The sequence below is a fragment of the Colletotrichum acutatum genome (assembly GCF_030867785.1).
Source record: "Colletotrichum acutatum strain CBS 112980 chromosome Unknown BDZ83scaffold_34, whole genome shotgun sequence".
Classification (NCBI taxonomy): domain Eukaryota; kingdom Fungi; phylum Ascomycota; class Sordariomycetes; order Glomerellales; family Glomerellaceae; genus Colletotrichum; species Colletotrichum acutatum.
In genome coordinates this window covers 237,484-252,273 of record NW_026849028.1, presented here as the reverse complement: position 1 = coordinate 252,273, position 14,790 = coordinate 237,484, and the positions used below count along the sequence as shown (strand labels likewise).

At 53.1% G+C, this 14,790-nt stretch overlaps 4 protein-coding genes across 4 annotated transcripts; 2 read left to right on the top strand and 2 right to left on the bottom strand.

The window, feature by feature from the left end:
* Nucleotides 1–50: 50 nt before the first annotated feature.
* BDZ83DRAFT_697024 (COG4 transporter) lies at nt 51–3,030 on the bottom strand. Its single transcript, XM_060511378.1, has 2 exons — nt 1,632–3,030; nt 51–1,578 (listed from the first exon to the last, which is right to left on the bottom strand). The coding sequence occupies exons 1-2, from the start codon at nt 2,874–2,876 to the stop codon at nt 361–363; spliced, it is 2,463 nt and encodes an 820-aa protein (XP_060366295.1). The 5' UTR covers nt 2,877–3,030; the 3' UTR covers nt 51–360.
* A 91-nt stretch (nt 3,031–3,121) lies between these two features.
* On the bottom strand, nt 3,122–6,853 carry BDZ83DRAFT_697019 (calcium-transporting P-type ATPase). Its single transcript, XM_060511377.1, has 4 exons — nt 6,433–6,853; nt 5,200–6,373; nt 3,844–5,142; nt 3,122–3,791 (listed from the first exon to the last, which is right to left on the bottom strand). The coding sequence occupies exons 1-4, from the start codon at nt 6,595–6,597 to the stop codon at nt 3,253–3,255; spliced, it is 3,177 nt and encodes a 1,058-aa protein (XP_060366294.1). The 5' UTR covers nt 6,598–6,853; the 3' UTR covers nt 3,122–3,252.
* Nucleotides 6,854–8,354: 1,501 nt separating this feature from the next.
* BDZ83DRAFT_650638 (Rec8 like protein-domain-containing protein) lies at nt 8,355–10,349 on the top strand (the record flags this gene model as incomplete). The annotated part of the gene is made up of 2 exons (XM_060510388.1): nt 8,355–8,618; nt 8,673–10,349. The coding sequence occupies 2 exons, from the start codon at nt 8,355–8,357 to the stop codon at nt 10,347–10,349; spliced, it is 1,941 nt and encodes a 646-aa protein (XP_060366293.1).
* Nucleotides 10,350–13,156: 2,807 nt separating this feature from the next.
* BDZ83DRAFT_616875 (EXS family protein) lies at nt 13,157–14,763 on the top strand. Its single transcript, XM_060507999.1, has 2 exons — nt 13,157–13,448; nt 13,499–14,763. The coding sequence occupies exons 1-2, from the start codon at nt 13,358–13,360 to the stop codon at nt 14,626–14,628; spliced, it is 1,221 nt and encodes a 406-aa protein (XP_060366292.1). The 5' UTR covers nt 13,157–13,357; the 3' UTR covers nt 14,629–14,763.
* Nucleotides 14,764–14,790: the final 27 nt, after the last annotated feature.

Genomic DNA, 14,790 nt, shown 5'->3' with positions numbered 1-14,790 from the left:
ATTGTGTGATGAGGCAAAATTCTCGAGTTATTAGGAAGGAGCCTCGAGCTGTCACATTCGATAGCAGGTGCGGCCATAGAGCAATACACCCCTGACACGTGCTGTTCATCATCATGTCAAGTAGATCAATAGACAGCACAAATGCTTGTAACAGTCTCGATAATATTCTTTGTATCTTGGATACCCACCCCCACGCAAACATCTTGATCGTCGTGAAATGCCGCTTTGCTGGAGTGAAAAAGAGGTCATTTCTCATCAGCTTTTCTGTGTTCCAAACCCGCCCATCATCCCCTTCACAAAGAAGCCTCATTCTCTCAGCAACGAATACCGCATCTCTTCTCTTTCTCTCGAGATGGAACTTCATCCTCTACGCTCCCTTGACGTAAGATGCCTCGCCCGCCGCCTCTCATCCTCAGTCAGAACCCAAATCATACCATCCTCCTCGCCGTCATCCGGCTGAGCAGAAATCTCTTCCCACTCCTCCTCTTCCATGTTAGCCACCATCAAGATCTGCGAGACCCTCGCAAATAGCTCTCTGACGCCGTAATTTCCCTTGGATACGGTGCTGACGATGCTAGAGAAGTCGCGCTCCATGCGGATAACACCATAGGCGTTTGCCCGGGCGTCCCAGACCCTGCGTTCGAGCACACGCGAGAGATATCGCGCCGTCAGGTCGTGGAGCGTTGTGAAGGTATGAGGCGTCATGAGACGCGCCACGGGCTTCATGAGCTGGTCCCAGCCGTGCTCGAAGCGACGGGACACCTGGTCTAGCATCTCCTCCTCGTCCTCGTCGTTCTGTTGAGCGAACTCGGCCAGCTCCTCTTCGGTCAAAGAGTAGTCTACGTCGCGGAAGGTGTCGCTGAGCACAGGCCGAAGGCGTGGTTGGACGACCTGCTTGAAGAGAACCTGCAGTCCCTCGTTGAGAAGCTCGGTGGTCTTGGTGGTGAAGGAGCTTTGCAGTGTGTTGAGAGCAGAAGCCACGAAAGCAACGTCCTTGTCGAACGGAAACGTGTCTTTAAGTGATGGCTCATGAGCATCGCCGTTTGCTTTCGGAGGGTCGTTTGTGCTTCCGACGTTGGTCGTGATGATTCGTCCAAGGTACTCATTGGCAGTATCGAGACTGTTGATGAGGACGATGAATTGGATGATTCTATCTTCTGGCGGGAATCCCCCTTGCACAATGGGCTTGGGATAGGACTCGTCTCGCATCTTTCGTTGAATCATGCCGACAAAGTCTGATCCAAGGACGCGACCGATGGTGGGAATGACGGATGAGATGACGTCTCTTTGAGATGTCGAAATTGACTTTTGGATAACGGCACTGACGACGTACATGACGTCGTCAACAGCGGAGATGATGAATGCTTGGTTTGTGTCGATGTGCTTGTTCATACTGAGAGACAGGCTACTCGCTGGTGACTCGTCCAGTTGGAACGCCTTTTCGACTGATCTTCGGAAGAAGAAAGTCATCATGATATTATAAGGGGATGTAAGCTTGTCCGAAACCTTCTTCCTGAGGTTGGACTTGACGACAACTTCCGGCACAGACAGCGGAGCATCGTCGGGTGCAGATGGGTCCTAAAGGAGTTGTTAGCAACGTGTTTGTTGGAGTAGGGAAGCAATCAACTTACGCGAGTCTTTCCTGCTAGAAACTTGGAGTATAGAGACCACCGGCCGAGCATGATTGCGATCTCACTTAGAAGGCCGTCAACCTCCTTCATGTTGACGCCCTCATCCTCACTAGCTCGCGGGTTCGCGCCGGCGCCCATGGCAGGCGAGTTGACTCGCGGTGTTCCACCTCTCTGTTGAGGGAGGAAGCTCTGCACCAAGAAAGAAAAGGGGTAGCTCTTGACGTCCTTCAGCCGCCTGTCCACGTCTCGCTCATCACTCCACGAGTCGAGGACAATGCCTCCTTGTACGTCGGCCTCCTGTTGCAAACGCTCAATGACACGAACCATCTTGCCAGACCCATAATGCAGCTCCACAAGACCTCCGTGGCCTTCCACAATGCGAGCAATATGGTCGAATAATCTGGTGAGAGCATTCGCATAGAAGAAGCCCTCTTTCCTCGCTTGGACACCGGGACTCTCTTTCAATACCGATCTCGCCGTACCAGCCACGCCCTGGCAGACATACCGCCCATAGACGTCCAGACCAACATCTCCTCTTCCAATGAGTGGGAAGAGTTTGAAGAATCTCGTCACCTTGGCACCGTCTCCCTCCTTGGTCGCCTTCTCGAACTCCCTGAGGAACAGCCCGCATAGACTCTCCTTGGCGTTCTCGAGCGTCACCCAAGGGGGATCGGGAACCTCGACAGACGGGACAATCGACGACGCAAACTTGCCCTTGGTGATATCTTCCGGCACCTGCGCCGCCCGCGCAAGGTACGCCGCGGCCGCCTCCCAGTCCTGCGGGGCACCCATGCTGCCCACGACGCCCTGGACACAAGCCTTGAGCTCGACAACCTGCTTCACAACCTCGAGTGTATCCTCGACCCGGCTCTTCTCCAAATCCAGCTCCTTCACCTTATTGCTCAGCCGCCCCGCCGTGTCCGCGGCCGTCGAGAGCATGTCATTGCCAACGGACCGGGCAGCAATGACCTGACTACCGAGCCCCGCGCGCAGCAGGTCTAGTCGTCCTAATTCGCGGGCGAGGTCGGCCTGGGAGCCGAGGAGTGCGTCGAGACGGCTTGTGATCGTCGATTCGCGGACGTGGAGAGCTTCGAGGGCAGCACGCACCTCGGCGACGTTCGATGCTGCGTAGATGCTGTTGGTGCTGCTACTGCTGGGTCGGGCCGCAGTGCTGCTATGTGCGCCGTCGGCGGCATTGTCGCTTTCCGCGCGATGGGAGGAAACGCCATTCGTGAGTGTTGACATTGGCGCGAGCTAGCTGACGGGTGCATAGCTACCTTGGCCTGCCAGCAGAGGTAGGGGGGTGTTGTCTGTGCCGTGAGGTTTGAGGTCCAGGTCAAGGTGTTAGCTGGCCCGAAGCGCAAGGTAAGAGGTTCGGTGAACCTAGCTCACCGATAAGCGAGGTCAAGGTGTGGGCACAAGGGAGGAACAAACTTTGGGCTGATCTGCACAGCTGTCCTATTCCAGAGCATCAGACGAAAGCACGTAGTGAACTTGCAATTGAATTTCGAAAAGGCCGTTAAAATTATTTACCGTATTCAGAGTTTTACATATATGCTAAGGCCGTTGACTGGTACGATTCCCCCGTACCTTCACATGAGTGATGCTTCCACGTCTTGGTCTACACTGCCTGACTGTAACCGCCCCCCATGCGCCGTCTGGCATACTTCCAGTACTTTCTAAACTCATCCGCCCAAAACACCGTGCTGCAAAGCACCAAAAGCCCCAACAGATCGAACAAGCCTAAAGCCTCCGTCTGGAAAACCTCCTGGAGCCAAGGGAAGTAAATGACAAGCAACTGGCCCGCAATGCTGAGAGAGACCGCCCAGTTGAATAAGGTATTCGAGAAGAGCCCAACCTCGCCTCGCAGAACCGACTTTGATTCGGATCGGCAGGCCATTGCGTTGAACATGTCGAATAAAACAAAGCAAGTGAAGGTCATGGTTGTATCGCGGCGATTAACCTCGCCATCCGCAAGCATCTCGCGTCTATATACGAGCATCGTGCCCGCCATGATGATGAATGCCGAGGTCATGACCCTGTAGAGCAGAGCCCTTGTGAGGACTGCATCGTTCCGCTTCCGAGGAGGCCGATTCATTACATCGGCGTCAACGGATTCTACGCCAAGAGACTGAGCAGGTGGGCCATCCATGATGATGTCTAGAAAACTGTTAGTCTGGGCACAGAGTTCTCTAGAAACGGAAAGACTTACTGATCCAGAGGATCTGCATAGCATTCAGCGGCGATTTGAATCCGAGAATTGTGCAGATAAGTACCAGAGACAAACCAGCTGCGCTCGTGCTCAGCTGGAATGTTAAAAAGTTCTGGATGTTGTTAAAGATTCCCTTGCCCTCTTCGATTGCTCGAAGAATCGTTGAGAAATCGTCATCCGTCAGAATCATATCGGCAGCCTCCTTGGCTACATCAGTTCCGTGTAAGCCCATCGAGATGCCGATATCCGCTCTTTTCAGTGCTGGAGCGTCGTTGACACCGTCTCCAGTCATGGCGACAATATCACCTCTGGCCTGGAAAGCCCGAATGATTTTGAGCTTATGGTCTGGATTCGTGCGAGCAAAGATGGTGGTGTGCTGAATGGCATGGGAGAGCTCCTCTTCTGACATATTATCAACATCCTCTCCCCGCAGGACTGGACGAACTGCAGCTTGATTAGAGGCGTATTCGATGGGCTTCGCGATCGGCATGCCAAGCTGCCTGCCAATCGCCACGGCGGTCGTCTCGGCATCTCCTGTTATCATGACGACTCTGACGCCTCCGCGCAGAAGTCTCCTAATTGACTTGCCAACTCCTGGCCTTGGCGGATCGCTCATGCCGACCAGGCCAGCAAACGTCAAGCCCCTGTAGGTTTCGTCGACGGGTTGGGGGGTATTGGTACGACTAGTCGGCGCAAGTGCCGCTCTGCCCCTAGATCTAGATACCGCGCCGCTGGCGAAGGCAAGTACACGAAGGCCCTTTGACGCCATGGTCTCGGCGGCCTGCAGGGCCTCTTCACGACGCGTAGAGTCAAGGACAATCTCTCGGCCGTCGCGTGTGAGATAGGTGTCACATGCTTCGAGAATTCTGTCAATGGATCCTTTCATGTAGGCGAACTCCTTATCGTTAGTTCCAATGGTAACACCCATCCATTTTCGCTCAGAACTGAAGGGGGTCTCCGTCAGACGCGGGCCGATAGACTCGCGAACATCATGTTCCTTGAATCTGTCAAGCAAGTCGAGCATGGCAACGTCCGTAGGTTGGCCGCACCAGCGCGTGTAAGTCGATGTGAAGTCAGCTCCTTGGGTTGACGATAACACAGCTCTTGCAGCTGCACCGTTTTCGGTATACTGCTGTGCCAAGCGACCATTGTTCGCAATGTTACCAATCCGTAAAATACGCAGAGTAGCAGGATCAGGCTTGGTTTCCGTCGCCTCATCATCGGACTCGACATCAATGGCGTCGTTAGTACCGAAGTACCACATTTTGGCGGTTGTCATGTGGTTCATGGTAAGAGTACCTGCAGCACGTCAACAATCAGCTGGTTCAATCTCCATCCAGTCCTTTCACCACATACCTGTCTTGTCGGTACAAACGACATTTACTGAGCCCAGAGTCTCTACCTTGGGCATTCTGCGCACGATGGCGTTATGGCGAGCCATCCTATGAACGCCAAGAGCCAGGGTGACAGTTACGATGATTGGCAAGCCTTCCGGAATAGCTGCAACAGCAAGAGAAATTGAAATAGTGAAGATTTCCAACAGCTTCTTTCCTTGAAGCCAGCCGACCAGCGAAATGAGCCCAATGACAACGAATGAGGCTTTGCTGAGCTGAGAGCCTAGGTCGTCCATGGAGAGTTGAAGTGGCGAACGGGGACTTTCTGTTCCAGACACACTGGTCGCAATTGTTCCGAAGTTGGTTTGCCCTCCTGTTGCAAACACAATACCTTGGCCGTGACCGGACCTCACCAGCGTGCCCATCCAGGCGATGTTATTTTCGCCACTCCCACCTGCATCACGGTTGTCGGACAAGGCGGATGGGCTCGGAAGCTGGAGCGTGTCTGCGCCGTATGCAGGGGACAAGAGGCTTCGCGCCTTCGTCTCTGCGGTGATCCGCACAGGCTCGTTTTCTCCGGTGAGATTTGACTCGTCAATCGTGAGATCTGCTGCCTTGGTGACCCGAATATCCGCCGGAATACGATCGCCCGTGGTAAAGTAAACCAAATCTCCCGGCACAAGCTGCGAGGCCATGACCTTTGATGAGGTTGCTTCCAGCATTTCTTCCCCAGGCGTGGTAGACCCAACTGACTCTGTGCCGTCCATAGGCCCCTGTGGCGGCCAAGTCGGAGTTTTGGCGCTGCCGGGTGTCTTGCTGATAGCTGAGCGGACCAGATGGGCATGGGCCGGAACCAAATGACTAAGAGCCTCTATCGACTTCTCTGACCGGTATTCTTGCACGAAACCGACCGAGACCACGATAGTCACGGCTACTGTGATGCTGACTGCGTCATCCATGTTGCCCAAAAACAAAGATGCTCCGGCCGACACAAGCAATAACAAGATAAGCGGTTCTTGGAATTGTTTGATGAAACGAAGCCATAGCGGCTCTGGGGGTTCGTGAGGGATCTCGTTCGGACCATAGTCGCTGAGTCGGGTCAAGGCTTCGGTGGGCGATAAACCGTGAGTGAGGGACGTTTGAAGGCGGCTGGCGGCTTCTGCGGAACTCATCCAGGAAAACTCGTCGGCGGTGCTCTATGTAGACAGTAATTAGCTATATATCGAGGATACGGAAGTTGAGGGGAGACCGTTACTCTTGACTGCGCCGATGTGGTTCGAATATGGCCTGGCCTGGATCGCGATGATTCCGTCTCCATAGGTTCCATGGTCAAACCGTTGATGCTCGGCATCTTGGCCGCCAGAGGCAACAAAGCTTCGCCATCGTTGGAGTCCTTCCTCTTATGCCACGGCCACTGCATGTCTGCGTATGGCGAGGCAGAAATACCTCGGTCACGACCTTGGGATAGTTGCAGAACGCCCAGCGCCGATCATCTGTCAGTGTACGAGGCGAAAAGGAGGCATGCGCCCAAGCGAAAGAATATGTCGTCGGATGTCAGGGTACGTTCGATTTCGGGGGACGAAAGGTCCTTTGTCGCCAAGGTATCAATTGCGGGGAGCTAGGTCCGAAGACATAGTTTCGCGGAAAGCTGGTGACTGGGTGAAGGCAAGCGGATGTCGTGGTAAAAGATGAGAAAACGTGTGCCTTCGGCTGGGATAGCAGATGCATGGCCAAATCTGGTCCCAGGGACAGGGCGTGCGGCGTGCCAACGCGACGCCTAGTACGGCGGGTCCGTGGCTGTTGTACAGGGGGCCCTGGAACGAGGACTCGGGAGCAGTGTCGCCGCTCCGCACATCCCCGTGGATGGCTGCTTGAGTGCCGTAAGCAATCCAGACATGGGCATGCACGATATCAGTTACATGTCTCATGGCTGCAACGTCAAGTCATCCAAGCCATAGGTATGCAAATGAACGAACTGTTCTAACTTTGGCAACTGTGTGCCAATGCCAGTGTATCTATCTTACTACTCCTGCCTTGCTCATGTCTGTATGGGGGAGAAAATGCACGGGACCTTTCGACATCAAGGTCAATTGCACCAAGTGAGTTTCCAGAGTTTTCATATTGCAGCGCGAGGTGACACCAACATTCATCTTTGAAAAACAATTTTACTTGCCGCACGCCAGATTTAGCCAGGGCCTCCAGGTCCCAAGGCATGGTGATCATGTTGGGGATTCAAATTGGAGACACAGGGCCTCCAATGATATCTCGAGGGCTCACACTACCCATTTTTGGTTTCATCTCATGTGTGTCTCCAAACGGACCTTTAGCAGTAGGAACTCCTCGCCTCGAGATTCCTCAGCTCAGCTTGCAGAAGTAGCTGCAGCTCAGATGTTTACCACACATGAATGATGCGCTGTGGGTGAGATGAACGAGGCAAAAGGATATCCTGTTAGGAACCCAACTCGAGCTGCATGTTCCGCGGTACCTGGACATCTCAAGTGGTATTCACCATGCATGGTGCCTGCTTCGACTTACAGCTTCCTTGTTGGTAAAGCTCCGGTCCTCCTCGTACCTGAAAATGATTAGATAAGACATGGGAAGTCGACATCCCTGCCATGTACTCTTCACACCGCCACAGTACGGAAAGGTACCTTTGACCCGCCGCTTCCGGGATGGTCGCCGGGTCAGCGAGTGGATGATCCAAGAGCGGAGCAACGGTCTCACGTGATGTGGCTGATGCCACCAAATTCTGCGCCGACCAATCCCTGCCCAATCCCAGCCCCGTCAATTTGCGTCCACCGGCACGGCGTCGAGAGAGAAGACCACCACACCTTGACTCCCCCCCTCCTGCTCATTTCCTCCATCTCCCTCATCGCTGCACATCGCGCTCTTGCTATTATTGCTATCGCTGCAACTTACTCTTCAGCCTTACGCGATCATCACGACTTGCTTCATGTCACCGCGCCTCGAACTCCGCGCGTGTTAGACTTCGCCCCGACCGCTACATCCCCAACGCGACCCGATTCCCCATAACAACGCGTTTTCGTGTTTACGAGAGCTTCCACAACCACCCCTCCAACACCGGCGCGCGTCGCTGCCTATATACCTTACGAGCAGTAGCTCTTGCTTCTTGCCTCTCTCATCAACACCCTCGCGTTACGAACCGTCGTCGTCACCATGTTCTATTCGGAGACGCTCCTCCAGAAGAGCGGGCCGTTGGCCCGCGTTTGGTTGTCGGCCAACATTGAGCGCAAGCTTTCAAAGACGCACATTTTGCAGTCCAACCTGCCGGACAGTGTAGAGGCTATCATTACGCCTGGCCAGGCCCCGATGGCTCTTCGTTTAAGTGGCCAGTTGCTGCTTGGTGTTGTCAGAATCTACAATCGTAAAGCCCGTTATCTGCTCGAGGACTGCAATGAGGCTTCAATGAAGATCAAGATGGTGCGCTTCTTGCCTCCCCCTTGGATATCTGACGCGTCTTACTGACTTTTATAGGCCTTCCGCTCGAGTGACAATCACGATATGGCAGTCGCCAATCTCTACGTCAACAACCGCGAAGCGCTGCTGCTGCCTGACAAGATTACTCCACTAGACAACCTGGATCTTCCACCGCCTCCTGATGCCGCTTGGCTTTTGTCGCAAATGGACGATGTCACAGCTACGCCAGTCGGTCGCAAGGGGCGTGTTAGCAACCGCGACATTAACCTTCAGGAGGATTTCAACAACAGCCAATTCCTTAACCAGGCAGACACCCTCGATGACGAACTGGAGCTCGCTCCTATGGAAGATCTCGATCTTGAACTCGACTTTGGCATGGACATTGATGAGCGACCCACCCGCATGGATACGACTATCGAAATGGGAAGAGACGCGCCTCTGGCTCGCTCAGTTGAAGACGACATGTTCAGCGAGCTCGACATTATGCCGCGAGGCAAGGACCAGACCGAGCGTGAGCCCTCACTGGGTCTGAACCTTGACTTTGGCGACGACACCGTCCGTATCGCTGACGAGGAGGGCGACATTCAAATGGGCGATGACGACTTCCAGTTCCCCATCGGTGATCAATCTGTTGTTCCTGGCCTTGCTGGCGGTCCTCTGGATATGCCGCGTGGTCGTATCTCGGAATCACCACTGTCAGAGATCGACCCGGAGTTCGCGAGGGAGGTTGAGGAGGAATACTCCCGTATCCAACATACAGATCTCTACGAGCCAGATGAGGAGGAGGAGCACACAGTCATTCGTCATCCTCAACGAGCCAAGAAGAGGAAGGTTCTGTTGCCTGACGAGCAGACGATGCTTTCAAGCACTCACATCAAAGACCAACAAGCCAACCACGCCAACATCCTCAGAGCTCAATCGTTCTTGCCTAGAGATCCGTTCGTTCTGGCTCTTATGGAGATGCAAAAGAGTGGCGGCTTCGTCTCCAACATCATGCTTGACGGTCGCAGTGCCGGCTGGGCACCTGAGCTGAGAGGTATGCTCTCGCTCGAGGCTGTCAGCCGATCCAACGAGTTGAAGAGGAAGCGGGATAGTGGAATTGCCGATGTGGAGAGTGACAACGGCGCCACATCCAAGTCGCCTCGCCTGAATGTCGAAGAGGATGATGCGTTTGCTGTCGAAGACGCCGGTTTGGGCAACCAAAGCATAGCAGCAGATGGCACCATCCTTGAGATTCCAGCTGATGAGGAGGGTATCGCTTTTGGAGGAGACGACGACAACACCGGTCGACCTGTTTCGCGCGAAGGAAGCGCCATGCCCGACTTTGACGAGACAACAGCTCCTGCCGTTCACCCTCAGGACAGTGGTCCGGTTTCTATGGGTACCAAGCACGCTGTTCACGTACTCAGAGACATTTTTGGCCCCGATGCCGAGCACGACGCCGACAAGCGCAAGAAGACTGCTGTGGTCTTCCAGGACCTCCTGCCCGAGGGGAGAACGACAAAGGCCGACGCCACCAAGATGTTTTTCGAATGCCTCGTTTTGGCCACAAAGGACGCGATCAAGGTCGAGCAAGGCGAGACCCTCGGTGCACCCATCAAAGTCCGCGCCAAGCGTGGCCTCTGGGGAGCCTGGGCTGAGCGCGAAGCAGGTGGCGAGATCGCCGAGGAAGAGGAGCTCAACCAGCCCGAGCCGGCAGCCGTTGGCGCCCCGGCTGTTGCGGTGGAGGCATAGACGATCGCTGCCTGCTTTGGCGAAGACCACTCGATTAATGCATAGCTTTTGGAGGCTTGGCATGTAAAGTAACCGTTCTTTCTCTCTCTGTTGGACTACGTTTTGGGGTCGGTCCTGGAAATGGCACTCTGCCAAGTGGCGTTTGGAGTAAATTGGGAGGCTGGAGAGATACCAGATGCTGTTGCGGCCTGGGAGGGTGGGAAAAGCATGATTTGGGAACCCGAGCCGCATCTTCGTCGTTTGGAGTGGCTTATTGTCGGTTTCTACTCGCTTCTTTTTTTTCTCTGCTGGAGTGCTAGTATAGCTTGTTTTTGATTGAGGCCATGACGGGCCTGTAAGGATACCTCAGTACCTAGTTAGCTGTTCCCATTGTCAACGAAGCTAGACATTTCAATCACCTAGATATCTCAAGTGAGCGGTTGATAGACTGCAATTCAAATGCTGTAATCTCTGAGCCAAGCCCTTCTGCCCCTAGACATACCTCACTACAGACTCGTGTGATCTATAAAACAACTATACAGTCTCGCTTCATCAGCGGAGCCAACCCGTGAACGAGTGCTTGCTCATTTCGCTAAATTACAGACGAACCAACGACAGTGATGTTCGGCTCATGCGGGACAATCCTTATTGTTCGCATCTGTTGGGGATTGAGATTACTCAACCTTGATGACTTCCCAGTGAACACTTGTTCTGGTAAGCTAGCGAATGAAGATTTTCTCCAGATTGGGAGTTCCACCAGAGTTTCTTGAAAATAAGTCAGATGAAATTGAAGTCTTCAATATTTAGACGATAGAGAGCTCTTGACATAGTTCCCTAGAGGCCGTGAGCTGACTTGAAGGTCTCCGCGTGACTTCTGCTGCCAAGCTGAATGAAAACAGGCGGAAAATTATAAAAATATAGTGCTAGGAGGCTTCGACATGAAATACGTCGGAAATGAATGTAAATAGAATCCTGACCCTTCCTTGTTAATTCGTATCACAAGAAGTCAGCCTGCATTCCAGTCAAGACTTCGAAGCAACGCTGCTCCTCAGCTGTCATCATGTCGACATGTCTACTGGTGTCATCTACGACTTACATGCACGGCACGTAACTTTACAGATCGTCCCAGCCAACCTAGCCGCCATCGCCAACAGCAACAATACGCAGATGTTCTTTAAGACATACCCGCTCTGGGAACATCAGTTACTTGCAGTCACAGGATATCAGTGAGAGAGCCGATACGGACTATCTCGACCCCATTTCATTACCTTCCAGTCTGATCCGAGTGCCAGGGCCGTGAGGCCGTTTTCTGCTGTGGAATGTGCCTGCTTGGCAGTACCAACTTCACTTCAAACGGCCGACAAGAATAACGACCCAGTAACCCGACACACGAGAGGGAGTGGGCGAGGCTATGAAGCAGCGGCATTTCTTCTCTAACATTGATATCCAGAATCGCCTTTACTCCCGTTCTCCAGAGAGACTCCTTAAAGAGCTTTATCTTTCCGAGGGTCATGATGGATGGTACGAAGGTGAGCTCAGCCGAGAATACTTTGAGCTAGATCCCAACGACTATATCGACGCCATTGCCGTGAGCAACACGACGGGAGCTCAAGGTCTCCTGCCTAGAAGACGGCCGCAATGTTTACATTGCTTGGTATTGCTGAATCAAAGGGGGGCCATTATTCTGAGGAAATGCCGGATAGAAATAATAATTACACCACCACTGCTACGGCCTGAAGGGGTTCTCCATGGCCTTGGTTACCCGAGGCCGTGAGCGAACCCGCGAAGAGATCGAAATCTCCCTGATAAAAGTACGAAAGGACATCAAATACTAACTATTCGTAGGAGGTTACGAGCTAGGATAAGAACCCTTCCTCACCCGCAACCCTTATTAATCAATGAGTCTCACCTCTTTGTCGAGTTTCGGCTAACAAGCCTCGAGTTAAGTGCTATATCGCCGGACGCAGGCCGGAGAAGGAAGATACTGTGCCTCGAGAAGAAGCGCCCGAGGAAGACGTAACTTCTACGGAAACATACTCTACTGCTCAGGATCTATTACTTTCACCTAGCCCGCGGTACATGGATCTAGTCGATAATGCCCTCTCCATCTAAGCCCGGAACAGCCTGGAGTCGAAGCCTTGTGCCCATGTGCCGTCAAATGTTACAGCTCTGATGCGTGGCGCCTTCTAAGTCACTTTATCGTTGACATGCCTACTCATCAATTATGAAAGACCGCATTTCCTCTGGTATCAAATGACACAGTTTTAGAAAAGCGCTCACTTGAAAACTCAATTCAAAGAACTGATTCTACCAGTCAAATGAGAAGTTTCAAACAATATCAAACACGCATGTAGCGGCAATTATCGCTGGATATATGACACTGAAACTTTTAAGAAAGTCCGTAAGGCCCGGCATTCAGGGTCCGATAGTGGTGAGGAATACTCAATGTCCCTCCCACTTCAAGGTTGAATCATAGTGCACATTTCTGCGACGGCTCTTGAGCGCGTCGCGTTTGTTAGAGATATGTGCCTTATTGTCCCCAAATCATCCTCTTGCATGCCAGTCAGGAAACCTCAACTTTACCTCTTTCATATATCTCCATCTTAGATAAGAAACCAAGAAAAGAATCAAAGCTCCAATGACATCCCAAACATGATCAGGCGATACTCTTTTCGTGGTATTGCGTAGAAAAGAGGACGACCATGGAGGCATCTCGACCCAGTTACCTAAGAATTACCCCAGACGTCATTGCAGCCCTGTCAGTGGTGGTCCCCTGAGGCACAGACCATCTGCCGATCGATAACGATAAGGCGTACAGGACAATTTACCTCCTGAACTGTACGGGACAGACTATCCTCTTTCCCAGGTCGACCTCGAGGCTTTGCGATACACGTCTTGAGCGACTCGGATTTCAATTCCTGTGAATCTTCTTTATATTCTCGTCACTCCTTCGCACTCGAATCTTGGCTTCATAGAGTCCGTCTTTCCTTTTCTTCACTCGATGCCTCTTTCTCCCCCTACCGACAGCCATGGACGGTGATCCGAAGGTTGAGTCGCAGCTCGACTCGTTCAGCTTGACCTTCCCCCTACCCTATCGCATTGGGTTCATTATTGTTCTCGGTAGGTTGCGACTGCGCGCGGGCAGAACTGACACGCTGACTATGGTATAGCCGTCTGGGGCTGGGGTGTCAACCTCCACTACCTGCACAAAGTCAAGATTGATGTGCCCTCCCTGATTCGATATCCCTCGCGATCCTCTCCGACACAACCGGCGCATCACCTATCGACCTACCGCCTCGCGACCGTACTTTCGACGGTCTTCCTGCTCTCGATTTCAACTTTCTGGATTTTCTCCCGTCGAACCCCCGCCCTCGTCATCGAATATGACTGGTTACCGATGACCTACCTGGTCGCTCTTGCGGCCCTCTTCTTCGTTCCCATCCGCAACTTTTCGCAAGGTGGGCGATCGCGGTTCCTCGCTACGCTGCGACGCGTGATCATCGGAGGCATAGCAGAAGCAAAGGATGGAAAATTCGGTGATATCCTGCTCGCCGATGTCTTGACGAGCTACTCCAAGATCCTGGGAGACCTTTACGTGATCCTTTGCATGTTCTTCACGCCGTCTGGGTCTTCAACTGCGCGACCGGACCGAAACTGCGGCGGAACGGTGATAGTGCCGCTCATCATGGCAGTGCCATTCGCGATACGATTCAGGCAGTGCATCATCGAGTACTTTCGAGTCCGAAGAGCGCCTTACAAGGAGTCAGTCGGTTGGGGCGGACAACATCTGGCCAACGCCACCAAATACGCCACGGCGTTCCCCGTTATCATCTTCAGCGCACTGCAGCGAAGTGTTCCGGCTGATCAGCCAGCGCCTGGATTGAACAGAGCATGGTTGGTGGCAGTGCTGGTCAACTCCCTTTACTCGTGGTATTGGGATGTTGCCAAGGATTGGGACCTGACTCTATTCTCGTCGGCGCGCGAGCGCAACAATCCGGAGCACCCGTTCGGGCTTCGCCGGCGGCTTGTTTTCCAGCAGCCTGTTATCTATTACGCCGTGATCGGAATGGACTTGATGCTGCGGTGTACCTGGTCGCTCAAGCTGAACGCCCACTTGGACAAGTTTACCGACTTTGAGAGTTCCATCTTCTTATTGCAGTCACTTGAGGTGTTCAGACGATGGGTATGGATTTTCTTCCGGATTGAAACAGAGTGGCTGCGGAACAACACGTCGGGACTTGCGGTGGACGATATCTTGCTTGGGGACTACCAAGGCAAGTACGACTCTGATGAAGACTAGGAGCTGTGCCAGCCTCCTTGATGAGATAGACATTGTAATGTACGTGTGTGACTAGAGGTGCCTGGAGTTATTGGTCTAGACGGAAGCGGATCTGAACAAGACCTCGACCTGGGGCTTAGATTTCTGTATCAACGAATCGTTCTTCTATGTGCTCTAACAAAA

Excerpts from the sequence above, each read along its gene's own strand:
- BDZ83DRAFT_697024 (XM_060511378.1), bottom strand. The coding sequence starts at position 2,876 with ATGTCAACACTCACGAATGGCGTTTCCTCCCATCGCGCGGAAAGCGAC. Across the intron at positions 1,579-1,631 it reads TTCTAGCAGGAAAGACTCGC|GACCCATCTGCACCCGACGA; the intron begins GTAAGTTGATTG and ends CAACTCCTTTAG.
- BDZ83DRAFT_697019 (XM_060511377.1), bottom strand. The coding sequence starts at position 6,597 with ATGCAGTGGCCGTGGCATAAGAGGAAGGACTCCAACGATGGCGAAGCT. Across the intron at positions 6,374-6,432 it reads CCACATCGGCGCAGTCAAGA|AGCACCGCCGACGAGTTTTC; the intron begins GTAACGGTCTCC and ends CTGTCTACATAG. Across the intron at positions 3,792-3,843 it reads TATGCAGATCCTCTGGATCA|ACATCATCATGGATGGCCCA; the intron begins GTAAGTCTTTCC and ends ACAGTTTTCTAG.
- BDZ83DRAFT_616875 (XM_060507999.1), top strand. The coding sequence starts at position 13,358 with ATGGACGGTGATCCGAAGGTTGAGTCGCAGCTCGACTCGTTCAGCTTG. Across the intron at positions 13,449-13,498 it reads TGGGTTCATTATTGTTCTCG|CCGTCTGGGGCTGGGGTGTC; the intron begins GTAGGTTGCGAC and ends ACTATGGTATAG.